Source organism: Carassius gibelio, chromosome A17 (genome assembly GCF_023724105.1).
Source record: "Carassius gibelio isolate Cgi1373 ecotype wild population from Czech Republic chromosome A17, carGib1.2-hapl.c, whole genome shotgun sequence".
NCBI lineage: Eukaryota > Metazoa > Chordata > Actinopteri > Cypriniformes > Cyprinidae > Carassius > Carassius gibelio.
This window is the reverse complement of record NC_068387.1, coordinates 5415444-5435652: the sequence shown is the minus strand read 5'-3', so window position 1 is coordinate 5435652 and position 20209 is coordinate 5415444. Positions and strand designations below refer to the sequence as shown.

Here is a 20209-nt window from a genome sequence, read left to right as displayed (position 1 = left end):
TGGTGGTTAACCGTGTCAAAAGCAGCGGATAGATCAAGCAGGATAAGTACTGAAGATTTGGATTCTGCTCTTGCCAGTCTTAGAGCTTCAACAACTGAGAGCAAGGCCGTCTCAGCTGAATGTCCACTTCTGAAGCCAGATTGGTTGCTGTCAAGGAGATTGTTGTGTGTGAGAAATGTAGAGACTTGGTTGAACACAGCTCGTTCAAGTGTTTTTGCAATGAAAGGAAGAAGGGAAACTCGTCTGTAGTTCTCTAAAAGAGATGGGTTGTTATTTAAAACGGAAGTTGAAGTTAAATCTTTTTGTCAACTTGTTTTCTCTCCATCAGCATAGATTTGTATTTATTTTTATTTTTGTTCATGCTAGGTAGGATAAAAAAAAAAATTACAAATAGGAAGTTGTCACACTGTGTGAGCAAAGTCAGTAAGTTTTAGTCCACTGTAGTAACACTGACTAGCATTTTGGGGGAAAAGAAAATGCTCTCCTGGTCAACATGACTGAAACTCAACATGATGTGCAGATAGACATGAGCTCTACATGAGGATGAGGAGACTGTTTTCTCCGATGTGTCAGATTTGTTTGTGATATTGTGTGATGTCCGCTGCAGGTGAGTGTGGTGTCTGACCCCGGCAGGAGAGGCCAGCACAATAACCTGAGTCCATTCCCCAGTCCCTTCCGCAGCCCCCTTCACTGCAGCCCCTTCAAGAACCTCGGCCACGCCGCCGGAAACTGTGCCCTGGACCTGGACTGTGACGACGACGACATGAACCTGGGCTGCTTCATCCTCATGTTTGACCTGGTGCTCAAGCAGGTGAAGTCACACACACACACACACACACACACAGAGAGAGATGAGAGCAGTGTTCAGGGGATATGTGACGTGTTCTGGTGCAGATGGAGCTGCAGGACGAGGCGCTGGTGCTGGGGCTGGAGAGCAGTCTGGGCCGGGATGTGGTGGGCATCATCAACAGCGTGCTGCAGGCTCCGTGGGGCGGATCACACACCTGCCAGAAGGACGAGAAGGCTCTGGAGTGCAGTCTGTGTCAGTCCAGTATCCTGTGCTACCAGCTGGCCTGTGATCTGCTGCAGAGACTGACGCCGCGCGAGGAGACTCGACTGGTGGTGAGACACGTCTGCTCCGCACTGACCTTTCAGAGTGAAACAAGCATCAGACGGTTAGGACCAGACCGTGGCTCTGAGTCTGCCAAACCTCACACAAACCTTCTGCTTTTACACACTTCACCACATCATATTCCTGAATGTGATATAGTTTAATACATTTAACATGAATGGAATCTGATAAAGATGAGGAGGTATTTGACTCTGTGGTGTGTGTGTGACAGGAACCATCCGAGTGTCTGGAGGAGAGTTTGGTTTTCCCTCGAGCTGAGTTCAGTCTCAAATCCGAGAATGGAGCAGATAAAGCAGACGCTCCGTCAGAGAACCCCGGCAGTCACAATCCCTCTCCTGAGATCCCACGTATGTGCTCGTCTCAGTCCACAGCTCCGCTTCTAATGCATCACTGCTTAAGCATTGGCTGTGTTTTCTGTTTCTGATCACAAATGTGTTCTGTTCCCCAGCCTTAAAGAATAGTGCAGACAGGAAGTTCTCCTACCTACAGCTTCCTGTTTCTCTCAAGCTCCTGTACACCATTCTGCAGGTACACGTCTCACTGGGTTCAGCTGGGCTCGTGTGGTGTTCATGTTTCTCATGAGTCTGCTGTGGTGTCTCTTGTAGGAGATGAGTAAGTTTGAGGAGCCAGACATCCTGTTCAACATGCTCAGCTGTCTGAAGATGCTGTGTTTGCACGGAGAATGCCTGTATCACGCCAGGAAAGACCAGCCTCAGTTCCTGGCCTACGTACAGGAGAAGATGCTCATTCCCAGGTACGTCATAGCATTAAACATACTGCAACGCTCCATGACTCACAGCTGAACCCGTCTCATGTTCGGATGCTGTTGTTGTTGTGTCCAGCCTGTGGTCCATGCTGAGGTCAGAGTTCTGTCAGCTGGCGTCTCTGTCCGTGCCGCAGCTCCTGCACGCGCTCGCTCTGTCCCACGGCGCTGACATCTTCTGGAGGCTGGTGGACAGCAGCTTCAACAGTCAGGACTGGAAGATTCGCTTCCAAGCAGGTCTGACTGCATTCACATCCGCAGCTTTCTGTTCATTCACTAAAACACTCTGATTAGCGCTCGGGCTCCTGGAGCACTGGGGGATTATCTGGAGCTCTTACGGTGATTGACCTTGAGCTTCAGTCAGACATCCACTAACACTGACAGGACCGGTGCAGATAAAGAGGATTGAACGCTGTTACTGAAGCATTCATCATTCACCGCTCACAGTGTGACCATGTGACCAGTTACTGCTGTTTGCTGCATCATCTATTGAGTGTTTAAATCACCAACAATCAAAACTGTGCTCATCTTCAGGAATAGTGAAGAAAGAGCCGAGACCTGAAGATCACGTGAGGAGACGGGACTCTTGAACACAACAATAACCAGATATCAATGGACTAAAAACAACACTGCATCCACAAACAGCACACATACAAATAAACTATACAGGAATTACTGATAAAGAATACATAAAAACACAAGCATTAAATAATAAAGTCAACTTTCAGCAATATGTACAGGCCTGCAAACAACGTAAACATACAGAAAGCCAACAAGTTTATCCAAAAGAATAATAAGGAAACAACCAAAAATAACAGTGAACCAAAAAGGATTTCAGAAGAGAACCAAGAAAGCTTGAATGATTGTGAGCAGGAGTTGATGTCATCACATGAACGACAACACCCTCCAGACACTCAGGGGGCTAGAAACAATCAATTCACACAAATAGATTGCCATAAAATATACGAGCATAATCAAAACCAAGCAGGACAATTATTGAAATGGTGAAGAATCTGTCTCCTCTCCAGGAAGCCAGGACCTTTCACGTGTTAGAAAGCCTTTTAGTCTGTTAGCAGCTCTTATCATCTGAGGGACGATCCGGTTTCTTTGAGTCTCTGTGGAGAACTGAAAGCTGTTTAAAGCCAAAACATACTTTTCCTGTATTCTGATGATAATAACAGTTTCAGAGCATCAAATGATTGTTGATGTTAGATGATATAGTTTCTGTCTCTTTCAGTGGAGCGTGTGGCCGTCCTGTGCCGCTTTCTGGACATCGGCTCGGTCACTAAGAGCCACGTGCTGAAGTATTCTCTGGCTCACGCTTTCTGCTGCTTCCTGGCCAGCATCGAGGACGTGAACCCCGCCGTGGCCACCAGAGCTCGCCTGCTGCTGGACTCCATCAAACGGCCCGCGCTGCAGGTGACAGACACCTGACCGCCCAGTGTGTCCATCCCCTCCTGAAGGAGCGTGTCTTAGCGTGTGTTTGTGTGTCCTCCACCAGGGCCTGTGTCTGTGCCTGGACTTCCAGTTTGACACGGTGGTCAGGGACCGGCCGGTGATCCTGAGCAAGCTGCTGCTGCTGCACTCGCTCAGACAGGAGATCCCCGCTCTCAGCTGGGAGTTCTTCGTCAACCGCTTCGAGACGCTGTCCCTCGAGGCCCAGCTGCACCTCGACTGCAACAAAGAGTTTCCTTTTCCTACAAGTGAGCGTGCTTCGGTTCATCTCAACACGTCTGTAGAGTAGCAAGAGGCTTTCTGCTGGCCTTCATTCAGAGCAGAAAGTCTTAAATTCATACAGTGTAACTGAAAAAAGGAAATCTGATCTAAACATCCTTAAATCAATATGCATTTGCTTGAGGTACAAAATGAACATTTGATGTCTTGTTTTCTAAAAAACTGAACATAATTGCATTTATGCTTATAACAAGAACAAATACCAATTAATTAGGTTTTAGGCATGAACACTTCATTAGGTTTTAGTTTTGAGTTAAGTCGATTTTTCTGAGCCAACTGGCAGACATCTGTTCTTGTTTTGATCATAAGTTCACTCCACTTTGATACATTTCTCATAAAACAGGACTTCTTATTTTGCTTCTACATGTTGTTCTCAAGTAAATATATCTTGATTTAAGAAGACAGAAACATTTAGGAAGAACAGCACTTTTGTTGCAGTGTGATCAGAAGTACAGTATACAGTATTTCTATATTCTAGTGGTTTGAAGCACAGCTATTAAAGTAAAGTAATGGAGATGTGTTAGACGTTATATTTTCAAACTGTTCCCCTTGGACATTAATATTTAGAGAATATATTTACTTGTCTTGCCTTTAATTGACATTTACATTTAGAGAATATATTGCCTTCAATTTATTCTTACATTTTGTTGACTTGGTCTTGAAAAGGTCTTAAAGTCTTAAATGTGCCTTCATGACACCTGCAGAAACCCTGATTATGCACAAGTTGATCATGTCTTGATTTGCTCTGTAAGCGATCACTGCGGTGAGGACTAATGTGGCCAACCTGAGCGATGCGGCCATGTGGAAGATCAGACGCGCTCGCTTCGCCCGAAACCGTCAGAAGAGCGTGCGCTCGCTACGAGAGAGCGTCAAGGGTTCGTCCGGGTCCAAGCGCACGTTCTCCCTCCCAGAGACACTGTGCAACAAACTGCGTGAGTGAGCTGTGTCTGCATGAGGACATCCCATCAGGATCTGTCACACTGTTTTGCTCAAATATTTGTCACCAAAGATGTCCTTCACTTTCTGTTTCTCTTTTTTCTGGATTCAGCTCTCAAACTCATAAGACAAGAGCAGTCTGCTCCCACTCTGGGAAACATGTTTGACAAGGTCCTGACAGGTAAAGCACACTAACCTCGTCAAGCACAGCAGCACAGCGTCTGCACTCAGTTCAAAATGATCCAAAATCAATATCTGAGCAAGTACATAACCAGCCAGAGTTAGAGATTACTGTAGCACTTACTGTAGCATGATTCACAACAGTTAAACTTATAATACTGTTTTCTAACTTGAGTGGTTCAGGTAGGTTTTCGCTGGAAATTCAAGCATGGAAATGCATCATTACATCATGTCTGTAAACATAAAGAAGGCTACTGGGCTATCTATCACATGTGAGGATCCTGCAGGTGGAGGATCGTTTAATTATGGCCTATTCCCACTGTAGCTGGAGTAATTAAATGTCCAAAAATCACTTTGATGGCAGATTGTAATCAAGAAAGATTATATGAAACACATCTAATTTAAATTCAATTAATATGTGTATTTTAAAGACAACCAGTTCGAAGGGAGCATAGTTTGCTCTTTGGGTTAAAATAATTTCTTAATATGAAATATGTATACCCTAACCCTAACTGTTTCAATGAAGCCCATCTTTTCAAAATACAAAATGTGCTGTAATTGGTGAGAAGGCCCTGTATCTTGGAAAAACACTGTAGAGTAACTTAACATAAACCCACAAACAATAAATCTAACAGAATTAGAAGAAATATAAGAAAAAAAAATTCTAAACATAAAGAGGCTACATCACAAAGCCCAGTTAGAACACCCAACCTATAATGAAATCGAACTGTTCACAGAAAAATACTGAAAACAATATAGGATGACAACAATTTGAACTGTTCAGAAGCATTACAGACAGCTCACATGCTCTCCACCATGTAGATATGTTTCTTCAGGCCTGAGACGGGCTGCAGCCGCACACATTCTCACTAAAACAGCTCTTCTTCTTCAGCTTTTCTCACACAGCTCCACCAGGCCTCGTCTGTGGACAGGGATCACTTGTGATTAGTGACTTTGTGAATACATCATATCTGAAAGAACAATCCATTTGTTGTAGTTCTTGAAAATATTTATTTTCTGTTCAAGAGAATATATTTCCCTTTGGAGTGGAGTTTGAGCTTTGTAAACTTGCAGTCTTGCAATCTTTTTCCGCTCAAATAGCAACATTGAACACTAAATGGAGTTGTAAAAGCATAAAATCACCCCTTTAACAAAGCATTGTGTAGTGTCTGTAGAGGAGACTAACAGCATCAGGGCCTGTCACTGTGCAGGAGAGAGCTCTCCTCCGGAGGATGACTCTGTCATCAAGGATCTGCTGCCGGAGGACGCCGGTATAGACCACCAGACCGTCCATCAGCTCATCATGGTGCTCATGAAGTTCATGGCCAAAGACAAAAGCAGCGCAGAGGCAGACATCGGCAGTGCCAAAGCCTTCAACACGGTCAAGCGGCATCTCTACGTCCTGCTGGGATACGATCAGCAGATGGGATGCTTCATGATCACCCCTCAGAAGATGCGCTCCTCCACCTGCTTCAACGCCTTCATCGCAGGAATCTCTCGGGTGAGTGTGAGAGCTCTCGACTCTGTGTGAGGAGCGTGAGGTGTTCCTGAAGGATTGTTTGTCTCCTCAGGTGATGGACTATAACATCGGTCTGGGCAAACAGCTGCTGCCGCTGGTGGTGCAGGTGCTGAAGTACTGCACGTGTCCACAGCTGAGGCCTAACTTCCAGGAGCCGCCCCGCTGCTCGCTCTGGGCCCTCAAACCCCACACCAGACAGATGTGGCTCAAAGCCCTGCTCGTCATCCTCTACAAGGTATTCATCCTAACTCTGGCCCGTGTTGTGAAAATGTCAAATTGGCTGCTTCGTATTCACAGCTGATATCTCTCTGTTTATATCTCTATATATGTGAGATGTCTTTACATTTGAAACACTCTTGAATTACAACTACACAACACTATTTTAGGCCTAATGCTAAAAAGGGCTCATCTCAAACAATATATCAAACTTCATTTGTGTATTTAAAATTTTTCAAACTAACGGACTGACCACTGTTGTGAAATTAATTCAGGGACTGTATGACTTACAGAGACGAAACAAAGACACTGAGCTTGCTGTACAAAGTGTATTCACGAGGTACTCACACTTACGTATAATCAGATTGAGCAAACAGTTAGCATATTTGGTGTGCTGTCTGAGGGGAAGCGTCTGGGCTCAGAATATAGCCCCCAGAGAATTCCCCATATTCCCAAGCTGGGATAACAATAGTTAGAAGTGAGGAGCTGGGGTGGAGGAGACAGAATCACAGGGTTATGTGTTTTTATGGCAGGAGCCCATTACCAGTACAATCCTAGTTATACCACTGACTACACATTAAAGGGGTCGTGAACTGCCTTTCTTATTTTTTCATAATGTTTTCTGAGGTCCACTTATAATGTTATCAATATTTGTATATCAAAAATAATAAAAATTCAGAAAATTCAGAATTTTCTGTCCTGTTTTGACCCCTCATCAGAGCGCTCTGTTCGAATAGGTGTGGGCGCTTGTAGACTCGGAAGTAAACGCCCCCTGCTGTGATTGGCTAACAGCCTACATCCTTCACAAATGGACACTGCTGTGATTAGGTTAAAATGCATAAATATTGAGTTCATTTGAAACGATCTGCAATAACAGACAAAGCAATAGTTAGCACATAATAAAAACAGTTACTCAAACTTGTTTCAGAAAATCATACTCGAATTGTGCTTTGTATAATCGGTGGGAGGGGCTAAAAGAGAGTTCTGTATAATCGGTGAGAGGGGCTAAAAGAGAGTTCTGTATAATCGGTGGGAGGGGCTAAAAGAGAGTTATGTATAATCGGTGGGAGGGGCTAAAATAGAGTTATGTATAATCGGTGGGAGGGGCTAAAAGAGAGTTCTGTATAATCGGTGGGAGGGGCTAAAAGAGAGTTATGTATAATCGGTGGGAGGGGCTAAAAGAGAGTTATGTATAATCGGTGGGAGGGGCTAAAAGAGAGTTATGTATAATCGGTGGGATGGGCTGAAAGAGAGTTCTGTATAATCGGTGGGAGGGGCTAAAAGAGAGTTCTGTATAATCGGTGGGATGGGCTAAAAGAGAGTTCTGTATAATCGGTGGGATGGGCTAAAAGAGAGTTCTGTATAATCGGTGGGATGGGCTAAAAGAGTTCTGTATAATCGGTGGGAGGGGATAAAAGAGAGTTATGTATAATCGGTGGGATGGGCTAAAAGAGAGTTCTGTATAATCGGTGGGAGGGGCTAAAAGAGAGTTATGTATAATCGGTGGGAGGGGCTAAAAGAGAGTTCTGTATAATCGGTGGGATGGGCTAAAAGAGTTCTGTATAATCGGTGGGAGGGGATAAAAGAGAGTTATGTATAATCGGTGGGATGGGCTAAAAGAGAGTTCTGTATAATCGGTGGGAGGGGCTAAAAGAGAGTTATGTATAATCGGTGGGAGGGGCTAAAAGAGAGTTATGTATAATCGGTGGGAGGGGCTAAAAGAGAGTTATGTATAATCGGTGGGAGGGGCTAAATAGACAGTAATGTAGAAGCAGGCGTTGATCTGCTTCTGCAGAAACTGGGCATACATTTCCTATAACATCATAGTGTGGCACATAACAACAATTTAAATTCATGTTTCGCATACTTTAATGCCTTTTCAATGTAACATATAGACTTGTTTCGACCTGGAATCATGGTTTTATATCCGGTGATGTCCAATTCTTAGGGCACTTACAGTCGCATATAACAAACGTTGTACACGATAAGAGGACTGGGATTGGGAAATGCTGCTTTACCATACTGTGATGCCATGTCCCAGCTTGACGAAGCAAAACCAATAAAACCCATTATAAACAAGGCATTTGTTGCATCCAGTGGGAACATAATTATTGATTATAATGACTTATACTGTGTTTTTATGCATTGTGTTGCATGTCGGACCACGTAAACATAAAACTATGTCTGCATTTGTGATCGGCGAAACAACAAGTGCTGCTCTACACTGCTCAAAACTCACGTTTGAATCATCAGTGGCACTTTCTGTAAATATGTAAGCGTACATACAGACTGAGTCAGAAGCGCTAGACTGTCCTTGACAAGCTGGAACTGTATAGAAACAGTCTTTGTGCCAGAGACAGATTGTAGACTACTCTACCAGAACACACATCCTCATCCTCCATAAAATGTGCAGCACACATCTGAAGATTTGGGTTAGACTGTTCTGGAACAGTTTTGTAAATAAAACCTAACCACTATTTTCTAGTCCTGTCCTCTTTTGGAAGACCAAACTAAGTAGTTTTGGCATTGACAATGAAACACACAGCGTCTCCACGACATGGCACAGGCAGCATCAGCGAGAATCAAAGTAACACCTTCCTTCTTTGCATGTACATTTGGGCGCCATTATGCAAATCTTCCCACTCAGTGATGTAGACATTTGGGGGAGTGTTTAAATTAGGCGTTTTAGGAGGGTGTGGATAAGTCTTAACTTTTAGAATGAATGTCTCTTTGGATTTGAGACTTTAGTGTTAAATCTTATTGTTAAATTTATTACTAAAATAGTTTTTACTGTGATGAAGTACAGGTATTGATTAAGGCAATTATGGATGCTGTCTGTTCAGAGCCACTCCTACAGACACACAAAAGACCGACAGGACGTCAAGTCAACTAATCTGAATGCATATTTGTTCTGGTCACAACCAGCATGGATTTCCCCTAGGTCTAGAAAGTTCCTGCACTCTATATAAAGAATGCCGTCACACAACTGTCCGTTGGTTTCTCTTCTGCTTGAATGCAAACATTGATCTCTCCTGTGATAAAACAGCACAATGAATGAATCTTATTCATTTAGAAGCATTAACACTGGCTTAGTGTTGCACTTCAGTAAAAAAAGTGTGGTTTAATTTTTGTTCCACAGTCTCATTGTTAGTAACTATAAACTTGAACTATAGTCATCAGATATTCAGGGATCTTGGCATGTTCTTGACTGTGTCATGCTGTGTTTCAGTATCCATACAGAGATATGGACATGAGTAAAGAGGTGGTGCTCCATCTGATCCACATCACCATCAACACGCTGAATGCTCAGTACCACAGCTGCAGGTCGCATGTGTCCGCAGGCCCGCTGTACAGCGACAACTCCAACATCAGCCGCTACAGCGAGAAGGAGAAAGGTACAGATCAGGCCCGGAATCACGGGAACGGTTAGTGATGTGCTGTCGCTCAATGCCCTGTGTTTCCCTGTGTAGAGGAGGACAGCGTATTTGACGAGTCGGACATCCACGATACTCCAACGGGAGCGAGCAGTAAGGAGTCGCAGACCTTCTTTGCCCGTCTGAAGAGGATTGGTGGCAGCAAGTCGGTCAAGTATCAGCCTGTGGAGCTCAATGCTCAGAGAAGTGCGTATCTGGACGGATGCCATGTGTGCTCACAAAGCTTTCCTCTACTAACCTTCTGCTCTTGTGTCCTGCACAGGTGAGATCGAACTGGCCGAGTATAAGGAGGGCGGCGCGCTGCAGGACACACTGCTGTACTCAGGCCGAGAGGACAGCAACAGCAAGAAGAAGAGACTGCAAGCCATGCACAAGCAGAAGTCTCTGGACATCAGCAATACTGACTCCATCCTCTTCAACCTTGACGAGCACCGACGCAAGTCCTGCATCGACCGCTGCGACCTGCAGGAGCCCTCCTCCTCCTCTATCAGCCGACAGCAGCACAGAGCTCAACACCATGGGAAGGACTCCTCCAACGGCCACTCCGTCACCGACCGAGGAGGCTCTGGAGCTCAGAACGACAGCATCAGGCCCATCATACCCGAGGTGCGTCTCAGCTGTATGGAGACGTTTGAAGATAAACCCGTCGGTCTGGACTCACCACTGGCCACCCCTGCACTTGACAAGGATGATCCGGACCTCATCGACCTGTCCTCCGACTGCACGTCCATCCCCGAGAAGCGCTCCATTCTCTCACTCTCCGACAGCGACTCACTGGTGTTCGAGCCGCTGCCTCCTCTGCGCATCGTGGAGAGCAACGAGGACCTGTTTGAGGCCCTCAGACTCCCCGGTGGAGTGCTGAGCAAACCTGAGGATCCGTCAGCGGCCTCCATCAGCACCGCAGCACACTCTCCTCCAGTCGTGCAGGTCAGCATACAGGACTGCACCAAGAACGAGATGCTTAAGCCTTCTGCGATCACTTCATCTGTGTCTCTGGAGCTACCAGACTCCAAGGTTTCTCAGGAGGGCACCATGACCCTCAAACAGAAGCGGGATCTCTTCAGAAAGACCTCACACATGCCAAACGCTTCCCTGGATGATTCCTGCACGCAGCCAGAGGGCATCGGTGGAACGAGCCCCTCCAGCAGGTGTGTCGTGCTCCAGATTCCTGCGGACACACTCGAGTCTCTGGATCCGTTAAACACGGAGGGAGCGGGAGACGAGGACGACGAGACCGATGAGAGAGACAGCAACCCCAAACCCGACGACGAGAGTGATGAAGCCGAATTCAAGATCCAGATCGTGCCACGCCAGCGCAAAGAGAGGAAGATCGCCGTCAGCGCCATCCAGAGGGAGTATCTGGACATCTCGTTCAACACTATAGACAAAATGAGAGAACCGGCCGCAGAGACAGGTCTGTCAGATTCTTGTTCCTGTATTTTCACAGATAAAATACTTTATATATAATGTGTTTCACACTATGTCTTCACTGGTTTGTATGTGTAATGTTACTATTTAATTAAAAAAATCACTGAAAACACTTTATTCTGATACTTAAGAAATTCTACTATCAGCAAATTTGCAACCCCATGTCAGCTAGAGTCATTCGAGTATTAGTACATTGTCTTCCTAATATCTGCTAATACTTACATTTTACTGACTATACGTAACTTTACACATGTACATGCTTCTTATATTAGCTATTAGTACTTATTCTACTAATTTAAAGCTTAACCTAATGAGAATTAGTTGACATGTTACTACAAATTAATGCGAGTTATACCATGGTCTGTCTGAATACTTGATTCTGATTGGCTGGAAGGTCTGCATTAAAACTGTTGAATGCAAAGTTACTTACAGTTTGCAGAATTACTTACAATATATCACTATATAATTCTGTCATTAATTACTCTCCCTCATGTTGTTCAAGTCTTTAGTTCATCTTCTGAACACTAACAAAGATATTTTTGATTAAGTCCGAGAGCATTTTCTGCCCCCATAGAGAGCAACACAACGAACACATTCAAGATCCAGTGCTCCACGTGACTCCGGTGGTTTAACCTCAGTTTTATGAAGCGACGCAAGTGGTTTGTTTACACAGAAAAACAGAAAAAATTTAAAATATTAAGCAGCGATAGTGCATCTTGAATGTGGTAGTTGCGTTGCTCCCTATGGGGAGAGGAAATGCTCTCGGATTTAATCAAAAATATCTTCATCTGTGACCCTGCAGCACAAAAGCAGTCTTAAGCAGAGCTGGGGAATATTTGAAGCATTAGCCAATTTTGGTCAAAATTATTGATTTTTCTATTATGCCAAAAATCATTAGGATATTAAGAACTTAATTTGGACAACTTTAAAGGTGATTTTCTTGTTGTTGTTTTTTTGCACTCTCAGATTCCAGATTTTCAAATAGTTTTATCAGCCAAATATTGTCTGATCCTAATAAACCATACATCAGAGATTATGTATTCAGCTTTCAGATGCAGAAATCGCAAGTTGAAAAATGTACCTTTATGGCTGGTTTTGTGCTCCAGGGTCACATTTGTGTTCAGAAGATGAACGGAGGACCTACAGGTGTGTGTAATGACACAAGGAAGAGTAATAAAAAATTCTGGGTGAACTATCCCTTTAGAGCACATTCAATCTACCAGTTATCCAACCAATAACAGCGGAGGATTTCATTGACACATGTTACAAGGTTATGCAGATGTCAAGAAGTTCAGAGACAGGTTTGACACTCAGACAGGAGATTGTGTTGTTGTACAGATGCCAAGTCTCTGTCAAACCTGGAGAAGCCCAGAGAATCGGCCTCAGCTCCGGCCCTGGAGGCCACCGTCCCTGAAACCAGCCATCGCTCCTCAGTGTCCAGTAAATCACTTACACATAAATGCTTGTGTTCACCTGTGCATCTGCTCTCTGAGAGTCTGCTGAGGTGTTTTCCTCTGTCCTCAGCTCAGTATCGTCAGGTGAAGCGAGGCTCTCTGGGTGCCGTGACTATGAGTCAGTTAATGAAGCGGCAGCTGGAGCATCAGTCCAGCGCTCCACAGAACATCAACACCTGGGACACGGGTCAGTCCTCAGCATCATTCATCAGCACTTTCCTCTCTCTCTGGTCATACATTACCCAACTCACCAGTGTGATCTAAAGATGCACTGACTTCATCCTCCTTTAAAACACTAGACGCCACTAAAATCCTCCTCAGCACTTCTCCTAACAACAACGTTTGTACTGTAGGTGATCCTTGACTCGATCATGGACAGCAATGCACAGTTGATTCTGCGTTCATTTGATCCAATATTTAATGTTTAGCAAATGAGAATTGAAGAAATTATTGATATTTCAAGGCAAACATATTGTTTTTCAGTTTTATTCAATCAGAATTTTTTCAATAACAGAAGAATATGTAAAAGGAGTGAAAATGTCCCTGCTTCTGGAGGTAAATGCCCACAATTAATATGATAATAACTAGCTGACTGACTTTCCCATTTGTCAACATGACATGGTTATATTCAGATGATAAATACTGTCTTTACAGATAATCACCATATTTATAATGAAACCAAAACGTTTAAAAATCTGATATGAATCATATCATATAATAAAATACTGTATGTATTGTTGCTACTGTAAAGCTGTATTCAATTATTATGGGATGTCCATCAATGCTTTCAGAATTGTTACTTTAAAAAATAAATAATTTAGTTTCAACATTTATAAAATGAACGTTAATCACTTTTTATTGAACAAAAGTAATTACTTATTAAAAGAAACAAAAAGCAGAACTTAGTTAAAGTGATTGTTTTGATCAAGTTTTAAGTTCGGTATTATTCAGAACATATCTTTTACCCCATCTCTCCACCTCATACATGTCAGATTTTCAAACAAAACAAATCCCTTTTATCATTTATTTTCTCACTAAATCTGTAGTTCCATCCGTGTCTGGTAAGAACATGTTTTCCAGCGATCATACACTGTGGGAGTAGTGACAAGCTCATGTTCTCCCTTGGATCGTGCAGTACTTGAGTGTGTTTTGTCCTCAGGTCCAGTGAAGACCAGTCTTCTGTCGGCCCCGAGCACCGTCAGCATGTTCGTTCCTGCACCAGAAGACTTCAGCGACGAGCAGCCCACTACGATGGCCGACAGGTGGGCTGACTGTCAGTGTTTAGTGTTTAGTGTGCAGAAGTGCAGGATATCAGAGCTGTGTGTGATCTGATCAGGTGCCGGGACTGCGGGGCTGTGCTGGAGGAGTATGACGAGGAGACTCTGGCTCTGGCTGTGGTGGTTCTGTCCATGTTCATCCATCTGAGCCCGGATCTGGCCGCTCCGCTGCTGCTGGAGATCATGCAGTCTGTGGGCAGGTACAGCTCTGCTCAACACAGCACCGCACTCTCTTCACCACCGCTTTCTTTCACTTACATGCTTTTATTCTTCAGGTTGGCCTCTAGCTCCAATTTCACAGGTCAAGCTGAAAGGTGAGTTATGCGTTCACACTTGTGTAAAGCACTCTTTCAGTTGTGTGAGTGTGAGAGGTATTCTCCGTCTGTGTGCAGCATGCTGATTCCTGGGAATGTGGCCGGTGTAGCCAAGCAGTTCCTCCGCTGCGTTCTCCATCAGCTCGCACCCAACGGCATCCTACCACAACTGTTCCAGAGCAACATTAAAGGTCTGGAGAGCACAGTCGCACACATACACACAGCGCAGACACGTGACTGGCTCTGTTCTCTTTCAGACGGAAGCTTCCTGCGGACGCTGGCCACGTCTCTGATTGATTTCAATGAGCTGAGCTCGGTGGCAGCGCTCAGTCAGCTCCTGGAGGTACGTCTGTGACACAGTGTTTCATGTGTCTTCCAGCAGAGGACAGTCTTGTGACAGTGAAGTGTGGGAACCTTTTTTTTTTTTTTTTGTAATTGACCTTTTGTGCTGCCCTAAATGTCAAAACTTACAGGATGATGCCATGTTAAAATGAACATTTTCTGAACATCTCCTCTGTCTCAGATCATCCGAGATCAGGATGAGTGTGTTTCTTCATCAGGTTTGTAGAAATGTAGCACTGCATCAGTGTCTCATCAATGGATGCTCTGCAGTGAATGGGTGCCGTCAGAATGAGAGTCTGATAAAAACATCCCAATAATCCACAGCACTCCAGTCCATCAGTGAACATCTGGAGAAGACAAAAGATGAAACACATCCAGCATTAAAATGATTTTAACTATAATCCATAATAACACATCCTCCAGTGAGAAAGTGTTCTGGTCTGAATCAGGAGAGAAATCTGCACAGATCAAGCAGCGTTTAAACAGATCTAAACTAATATGTGAGAGACCACAGGAGAAGCACTTTTCCACTGGAGGAAGTGTTATTATGGATTATAGACACCTATATAACCCACAAGCAACAGTTTAAAGTTAAAAATATCTCAATGCTAAATTTCTCCAAATCTGTTCACATGTAGAAACAAACTCTATATCTAGAAATGCCTGGGGATGAGCGGTGTTTAAGGATTTTTTATTGTAAGTTTCCAGAGGCAGCATGCTGAACTTCTACAATATTTGCAATATAATAAAGTTTGACCAGGTTATTTTGACCCTCTGCTTCATGCTAATAGTGTGTGTAGACTATTATGTAACTGTACTGTAGTAAAGCTGATGGTGTGGTGCTAGGGTCTGAACAATAAGAAGAGTCTGCCAGCAGGAGGCACTATTCTTCACTGTCTGGACAACATCGCCACCTTCATGGAGACGCTTCCCATGGACTCACCCAGCAACCTGTGGACAACCATCTGTAACCAGTTCCACACGTTTCTAACCAAACTACCTGCTGTTCTACCACTCAAGGTACCAGTGCAGTCTTTCTGTGATCTGGGACGCCAGAGGAATCAGAGAATAAATGCAGTCAGTGTTCTCCTGTTAAGAGTTCCTCCTGTGTCTTCTCTTTTCTCAAGTGTCCACTGGACTCAAGCCTGAGAATAATCATTTGTTTGCTGAAGATTCCTGTAACAAATGCAACAAGAGTAAGTGCATACATTTCTTTGGTATGAAAATATCATCTGATCTGAATAATGAGAGTATGAGAGGTTCAGTGCTTGTCTGGTGTCTGTCTGACAGAGTCTGCTGGAGCCCTTCTCCAAACTCCTGAGCTTCGTTCTCCAGTACGGTGTGTTCAGTCTCTCGTATCTCGTCGAGCTCTGCGGTTTGTGCTACAAAACCTTCAGCAAGGTGAACCGCTCTTCACATCGGTGTTTATTCCACCAGAGAGAGTCTGAACAACATGGCTTTCTGCCCTTTGATTTGGCTGCCAAGATTTTACAATCTTGTTTTTTTTTTTTTTTTTTTTATCTCATTTATTAATGCAGTTTTTCTGCAGTGTTAAATTAATATTCACTTAATATTATATGATGATGATCTTTTCATATTACTTTTTGTCTTAAGAAATAATGTCTGCATGTTGTGAAGCAATGCTTTGTTAAAAAAAAAGAAGAAGATAAAACTTTGTTTTTATGTATTTAATAAGTAATAATGTGTTTTGTAGAGCAGAGGTTCTCAGACTAAAACATTTTGGCAAAACCTAAAAAATAAAAAATAAACATTGTTTCCTTAAAGTTTTTTAGTTTTCCACTTAATATTACAACTTTAAATAGGCTTTCATTCAGACCATTCAGACGATTTGTTAAAAGTAGCTCATGAGAATGATTTGTTCATGAAATAGATTACACATTTTTTGTTTTGTGAGGAAACTGCAGTGTGTCATCAGAGATATGTAAATAGAAGATGATGCTTTATGGAGTTTTGCTATAGATAGATAGATTATTTAGCTGTCAGAGAGAAGCCGTGGTCAGCTGTCAAACCAGAGATGGCAGCAGTCAGAACAGTGTCCAGATCTTTAGCAAACTGCATGTTCTTGAAAATGTCTTCCTGAAAGCGGTTTTCTTTCTCTTCGCTGCAGGAGCGGGACAAGTTCTACATGTCTCGTGTGGTTGTTCTGGAGTTGCTTCAGGCTCTGAAGTTCAAGTCATCGATTCCTGATACGAACCTGCTGCTGTTGGTGCAGGTAGTGTGTCTCACAATAAGGGAAGGTGGAGAAAAACACATGTGGATGCATGACTAGTTTTCTGTTGCTAGTACTACACTAATATGTCAAACAGCTTCTGTGACTGGTCATATTTAAAGGGTTAGTTTATCCAAAAATTGAAATTATGTCATTAATGACCCTCATGTCGTTCCCCGTGAGACCTCCTTTAATCTCTAGAACACAGTTTAAGATATTTTAGATTTAGTCCGAGAGCTCTCAGTCCCTCCATTGAAGCTGTGTGTACGGTATACTGTCCATGTCCAGAAAGGTAAGAAAAACATCATCAAAGTAGTCCATGTGACATCAGAGGGTCCGTTAGAATATGTTGAAGCATCGAAAATACATTTTGGTTCAAAAATAACAAAAATTATAACTTTATTATGGTCAACAAATTCCAACTGACCCTCTGATGTCACATGGACTACTTTGAAGATGTTTTTCTTCTCTTTCTGGACATGGACAGTAGACGTACACACAGCTTCAATGGAGGGACTGAGAGCTCTCGGACTAAATCTAAAATATCTTAAACTGTGTTCAGAAGATAAACGGAGGTCTTACGGGTTTGGAACGACATGAGGGTGAGTTATTAATGACATAATTTTCATTTTTGGCTGAGCTAACCTTGTAAAAGCAATGACAGACTGGTATATAAGGATGATGCATTAGACTGCTGGGGATCGGTCTGAGAGCGTGATATCGTCTGGTCTGTCTCCTCAGTTTGTGTGCACAGACATCGGGACCAGGCTGGCCGAGTCCACCATCCTCCAGAAGCACATGATCTCTGCTCTGCCCGGGGTGAGACTCGTCTGCTGCTGTACTGATGTGTTTGCTCGTTAGTGCTGACTGTAGACGTCACAGGTGTTCTGTCCCCTCAGTGTACCACAGCAGCGATGGAGTGCTTGCGCCAGTATCTGAGCGAGCTGCTGGACTTCATCGCAGACATGCACACGCTGACCAAACTAAAGGTACTCGTCACACCTGCAGTGGGAACTATCATGTTTCATGTCTTTTTGTCAGGTACCATCAGTGTTGGGAACGTTACTTTAAAAAAGTAATTAGTTATAGTTACTCACTACTTGTTCCAAAAAGTAACTGAGTTAGTAACTGAATTACTCTATAATAAAAGTAACTCGTTACCAGGGAAAGTAACTATTTGCGTTACTGTTTTTTTTTTTTTTTTTTTTTTTTAAGTTGCTATATATAAAAAAATATATATTTTTTGAGCAGTTTTCACAAGTCAGTTGAAATGAGTAGAACAGACAGGTGTTCTTACATAACTTTCAATATTTATTGCACGTCAACAGACAGCAAGAGTTTTATCCTGCACTTCAAGTATTATCTTTGTAAGATAGGTGTTTTTGGCCACTAGCTTTGTAGATGCGTGCGTCGTTGTGAGAGGCTTCATTAAATTAGAGTTACTTACAGCAGATGTCGACAAAATCTTCACTCCTGGACATAATGTACACATTACATGCACGCTCTTGCCTTTGACTACAATGAATTTGAAGCAGTGCTTACAGGTCCTTCTCAAAAAATTAGCATATTGTGATAAAGTTCATTATTTTCCATAATGTAATGATAAAAATTAAACTTTCATATATTTTAGATTCATTGCACACCAAATGAAATATTTCAGGTCTTTTATTGTTTTAATACTGATGATTTTGGCATACAGCTCATGAAAACCCAAAATGCCTGTCTCAATAAATTAGCATATCATGAAAAGTTTCTCTAAACAAGCTATTAACCTAATCATCTGAATCAACTAATTAACTCTAAACACCTGCAAAAGGCTTTTACAAACTCCCAGCCTGGTTCATTACTCAAAACCGCAATCATGGGTAAGACTGCTGACCTGACTGCTGTCCAGAAGGCCATCATTGACACCCTCAAGCGAGAGGGTAAGACACAGAAAGAAATTTCTGAACGAATAGGCTGTTCCCAGAGTGCTGTATCAAGGCACCTCAGTGGGAAGTCTGTGGGAAGGAAAAAGTGTGGCAAAAAACGCTGCACAACGAGAAGAGGTGACCGGACCCTGAGGAAGATTGTGGAGAAGGACCGATGATAGCAAATTTTGCATGTCATTCGGAAACAAGGTTCCAGAGTCTGGAGGAAGACTGGGGAGAAGGAAATGCCAAAATGCCTGAAGTCCAGTGTCAAGTACCCACAGTCAGTGATGGTCAGGGGTGCCATGTCAGCTGCTGGTGTTGGTCCACTGTGTTTTATCAAGGGCAGGGTCAATGCAGCAAGCTATCAGGAGATTTTGGAGCACTTCATGCTTCCATCTGCTGAAAAGCTTTATGGAGATGAAGATTTCGTTTTTCAGCACGACCTGGCACCTGCTCACAGTGCTAAAACCACTGGTAAATGGTTTACTGACCATGGTATTACTGTGCTCAATTGGCCTGCCAACTCTCCTGACCTGAACCCCATAGAGAATCTGTGGGATATTGTGAAGAGAAAGTTGAGAGACACAAGACCCAACACTCTGGATGAGTTTAAGGCCGCTATCGAAGCATCCTGGGCCTCCATAACACCTCAGCAGTGCCACAGGCTGATTGCCTCCATGCCACGGCGCATTGAAGCAGTCATTTCTGCAAAAGGATTCCCGACCAAGTATTGAGTGCATAACTGAACATAATTATTTGAAGCTTGACTTTTTTTGTATTAAAAACACAATATGCTAGTTTTTGGGACAGGCATTTTGGGCTTTCATGAGCTGTATGCCAAAATCATCAGTATTAAAACAATAAAAGACCTGAAATATTTCAGTTGGTGTGCAATGAATCTAAAATATATGAAAGTTTAATTTTTATCATTACATTATGGAAAATAATGAACTTTATCACAATATGTTAATTTTTTTAGAAGGACCTGTATATCTCCACCTTGAGAATGCCAACTTTTCATAGGATTGCTCTTGACTCGCCATCTCTGCATTGCATTGGCACCTTTAAGGAAAAGACTTGATTAAGGTCACATGTTCATACAGCTGGGTTCATCAATGCATTGATACAGTTTTTTTTTTTTTATTGTTCTCTGATGTCCCCAGAGTGTGTATGCAAAGTTGATCTCAGAATACCCCACAAATAATTTTTTATAGCTTGTTGAAATTGCCACTTTTAGGGTAAGTGCCAAACACTCTGTTTAAGTGTACAGTATGTACCTTTAAATGAAAATGAGCTGGTGCTCTCACCTCCCTTCAGTGGTGCCAAGTCTGCGGGTT

At 43.1% G+C, this 20209-nt stretch overlaps 1 protein-coding gene across 1 annotated transcript in view; it reads left to right on the top strand.

Annotated features, from left to right (window-relative positions):
• The window catches only part of LOC127933235 (protein unc-79 homolog), a 40292-nt gene that overhangs the window by 15856 nt on the left and 4227 nt on the right, over positions 1 to 20209 (top strand). The window contains exons 18-45 of the mRNA XM_052530054.1: positions 608 to 811; positions 895 to 1122; positions 1344 to 1479; positions 1581 to 1660; positions 1738 to 1886; positions 1975 to 2132; positions 3133 to 3314; positions 3397 to 3598; positions 4382 to 4561; positions 4678 to 4746; positions 5957 to 6246; positions 6317 to 6499; positions 9710 to 9875; positions 9951 to 10100; positions 10177 to 11328; positions 12681 to 12782; positions 12867 to 12983; positions 13956 to 14058; positions 14133 to 14273; positions 14349 to 14387; positions 14466 to 14578; positions 14645 to 14730; positions 15576 to 15749; positions 15857 to 15925; positions 16020 to 16130; positions 16858 to 16962; positions 17701 to 17778; positions 17859 to 17948. Coding sequence (XP_052386014.1) covers positions 608 to 811; positions 895 to 1122; positions 1344 to 1479; positions 1581 to 1660; positions 1738 to 1886; positions 1975 to 2132; positions 3133 to 3314; positions 3397 to 3598; positions 4382 to 4561; positions 4678 to 4746; positions 5957 to 6246; positions 6317 to 6499; positions 9710 to 9875; positions 9951 to 10100; positions 10177 to 11328; positions 12681 to 12782; positions 12867 to 12983; positions 13956 to 14058; positions 14133 to 14273; positions 14349 to 14387; positions 14466 to 14578; positions 14645 to 14730; positions 15576 to 15749; positions 15857 to 15925; positions 16020 to 16130; positions 16858 to 16962; positions 17701 to 17778; positions 17859 to 17948 — 4857 coding nt within the window. The remainder of the gene's footprint in view (positions 1 to 607; positions 812 to 894; positions 1123 to 1343; positions 1480 to 1580; positions 1661 to 1737; positions 1887 to 1974; positions 2133 to 3132; positions 3315 to 3396; positions 3599 to 4381; positions 4562 to 4677; positions 4747 to 5956; positions 6247 to 6316; positions 6500 to 9709; positions 9876 to 9950; positions 10101 to 10176; positions 11329 to 12680; positions 12783 to 12866; positions 12984 to 13955; positions 14059 to 14132; positions 14274 to 14348; positions 14388 to 14465; positions 14579 to 14644; positions 14731 to 15575; positions 15750 to 15856; positions 15926 to 16019; positions 16131 to 16857; positions 16963 to 17700; positions 17779 to 17858; positions 17949 to 20209) is intronic.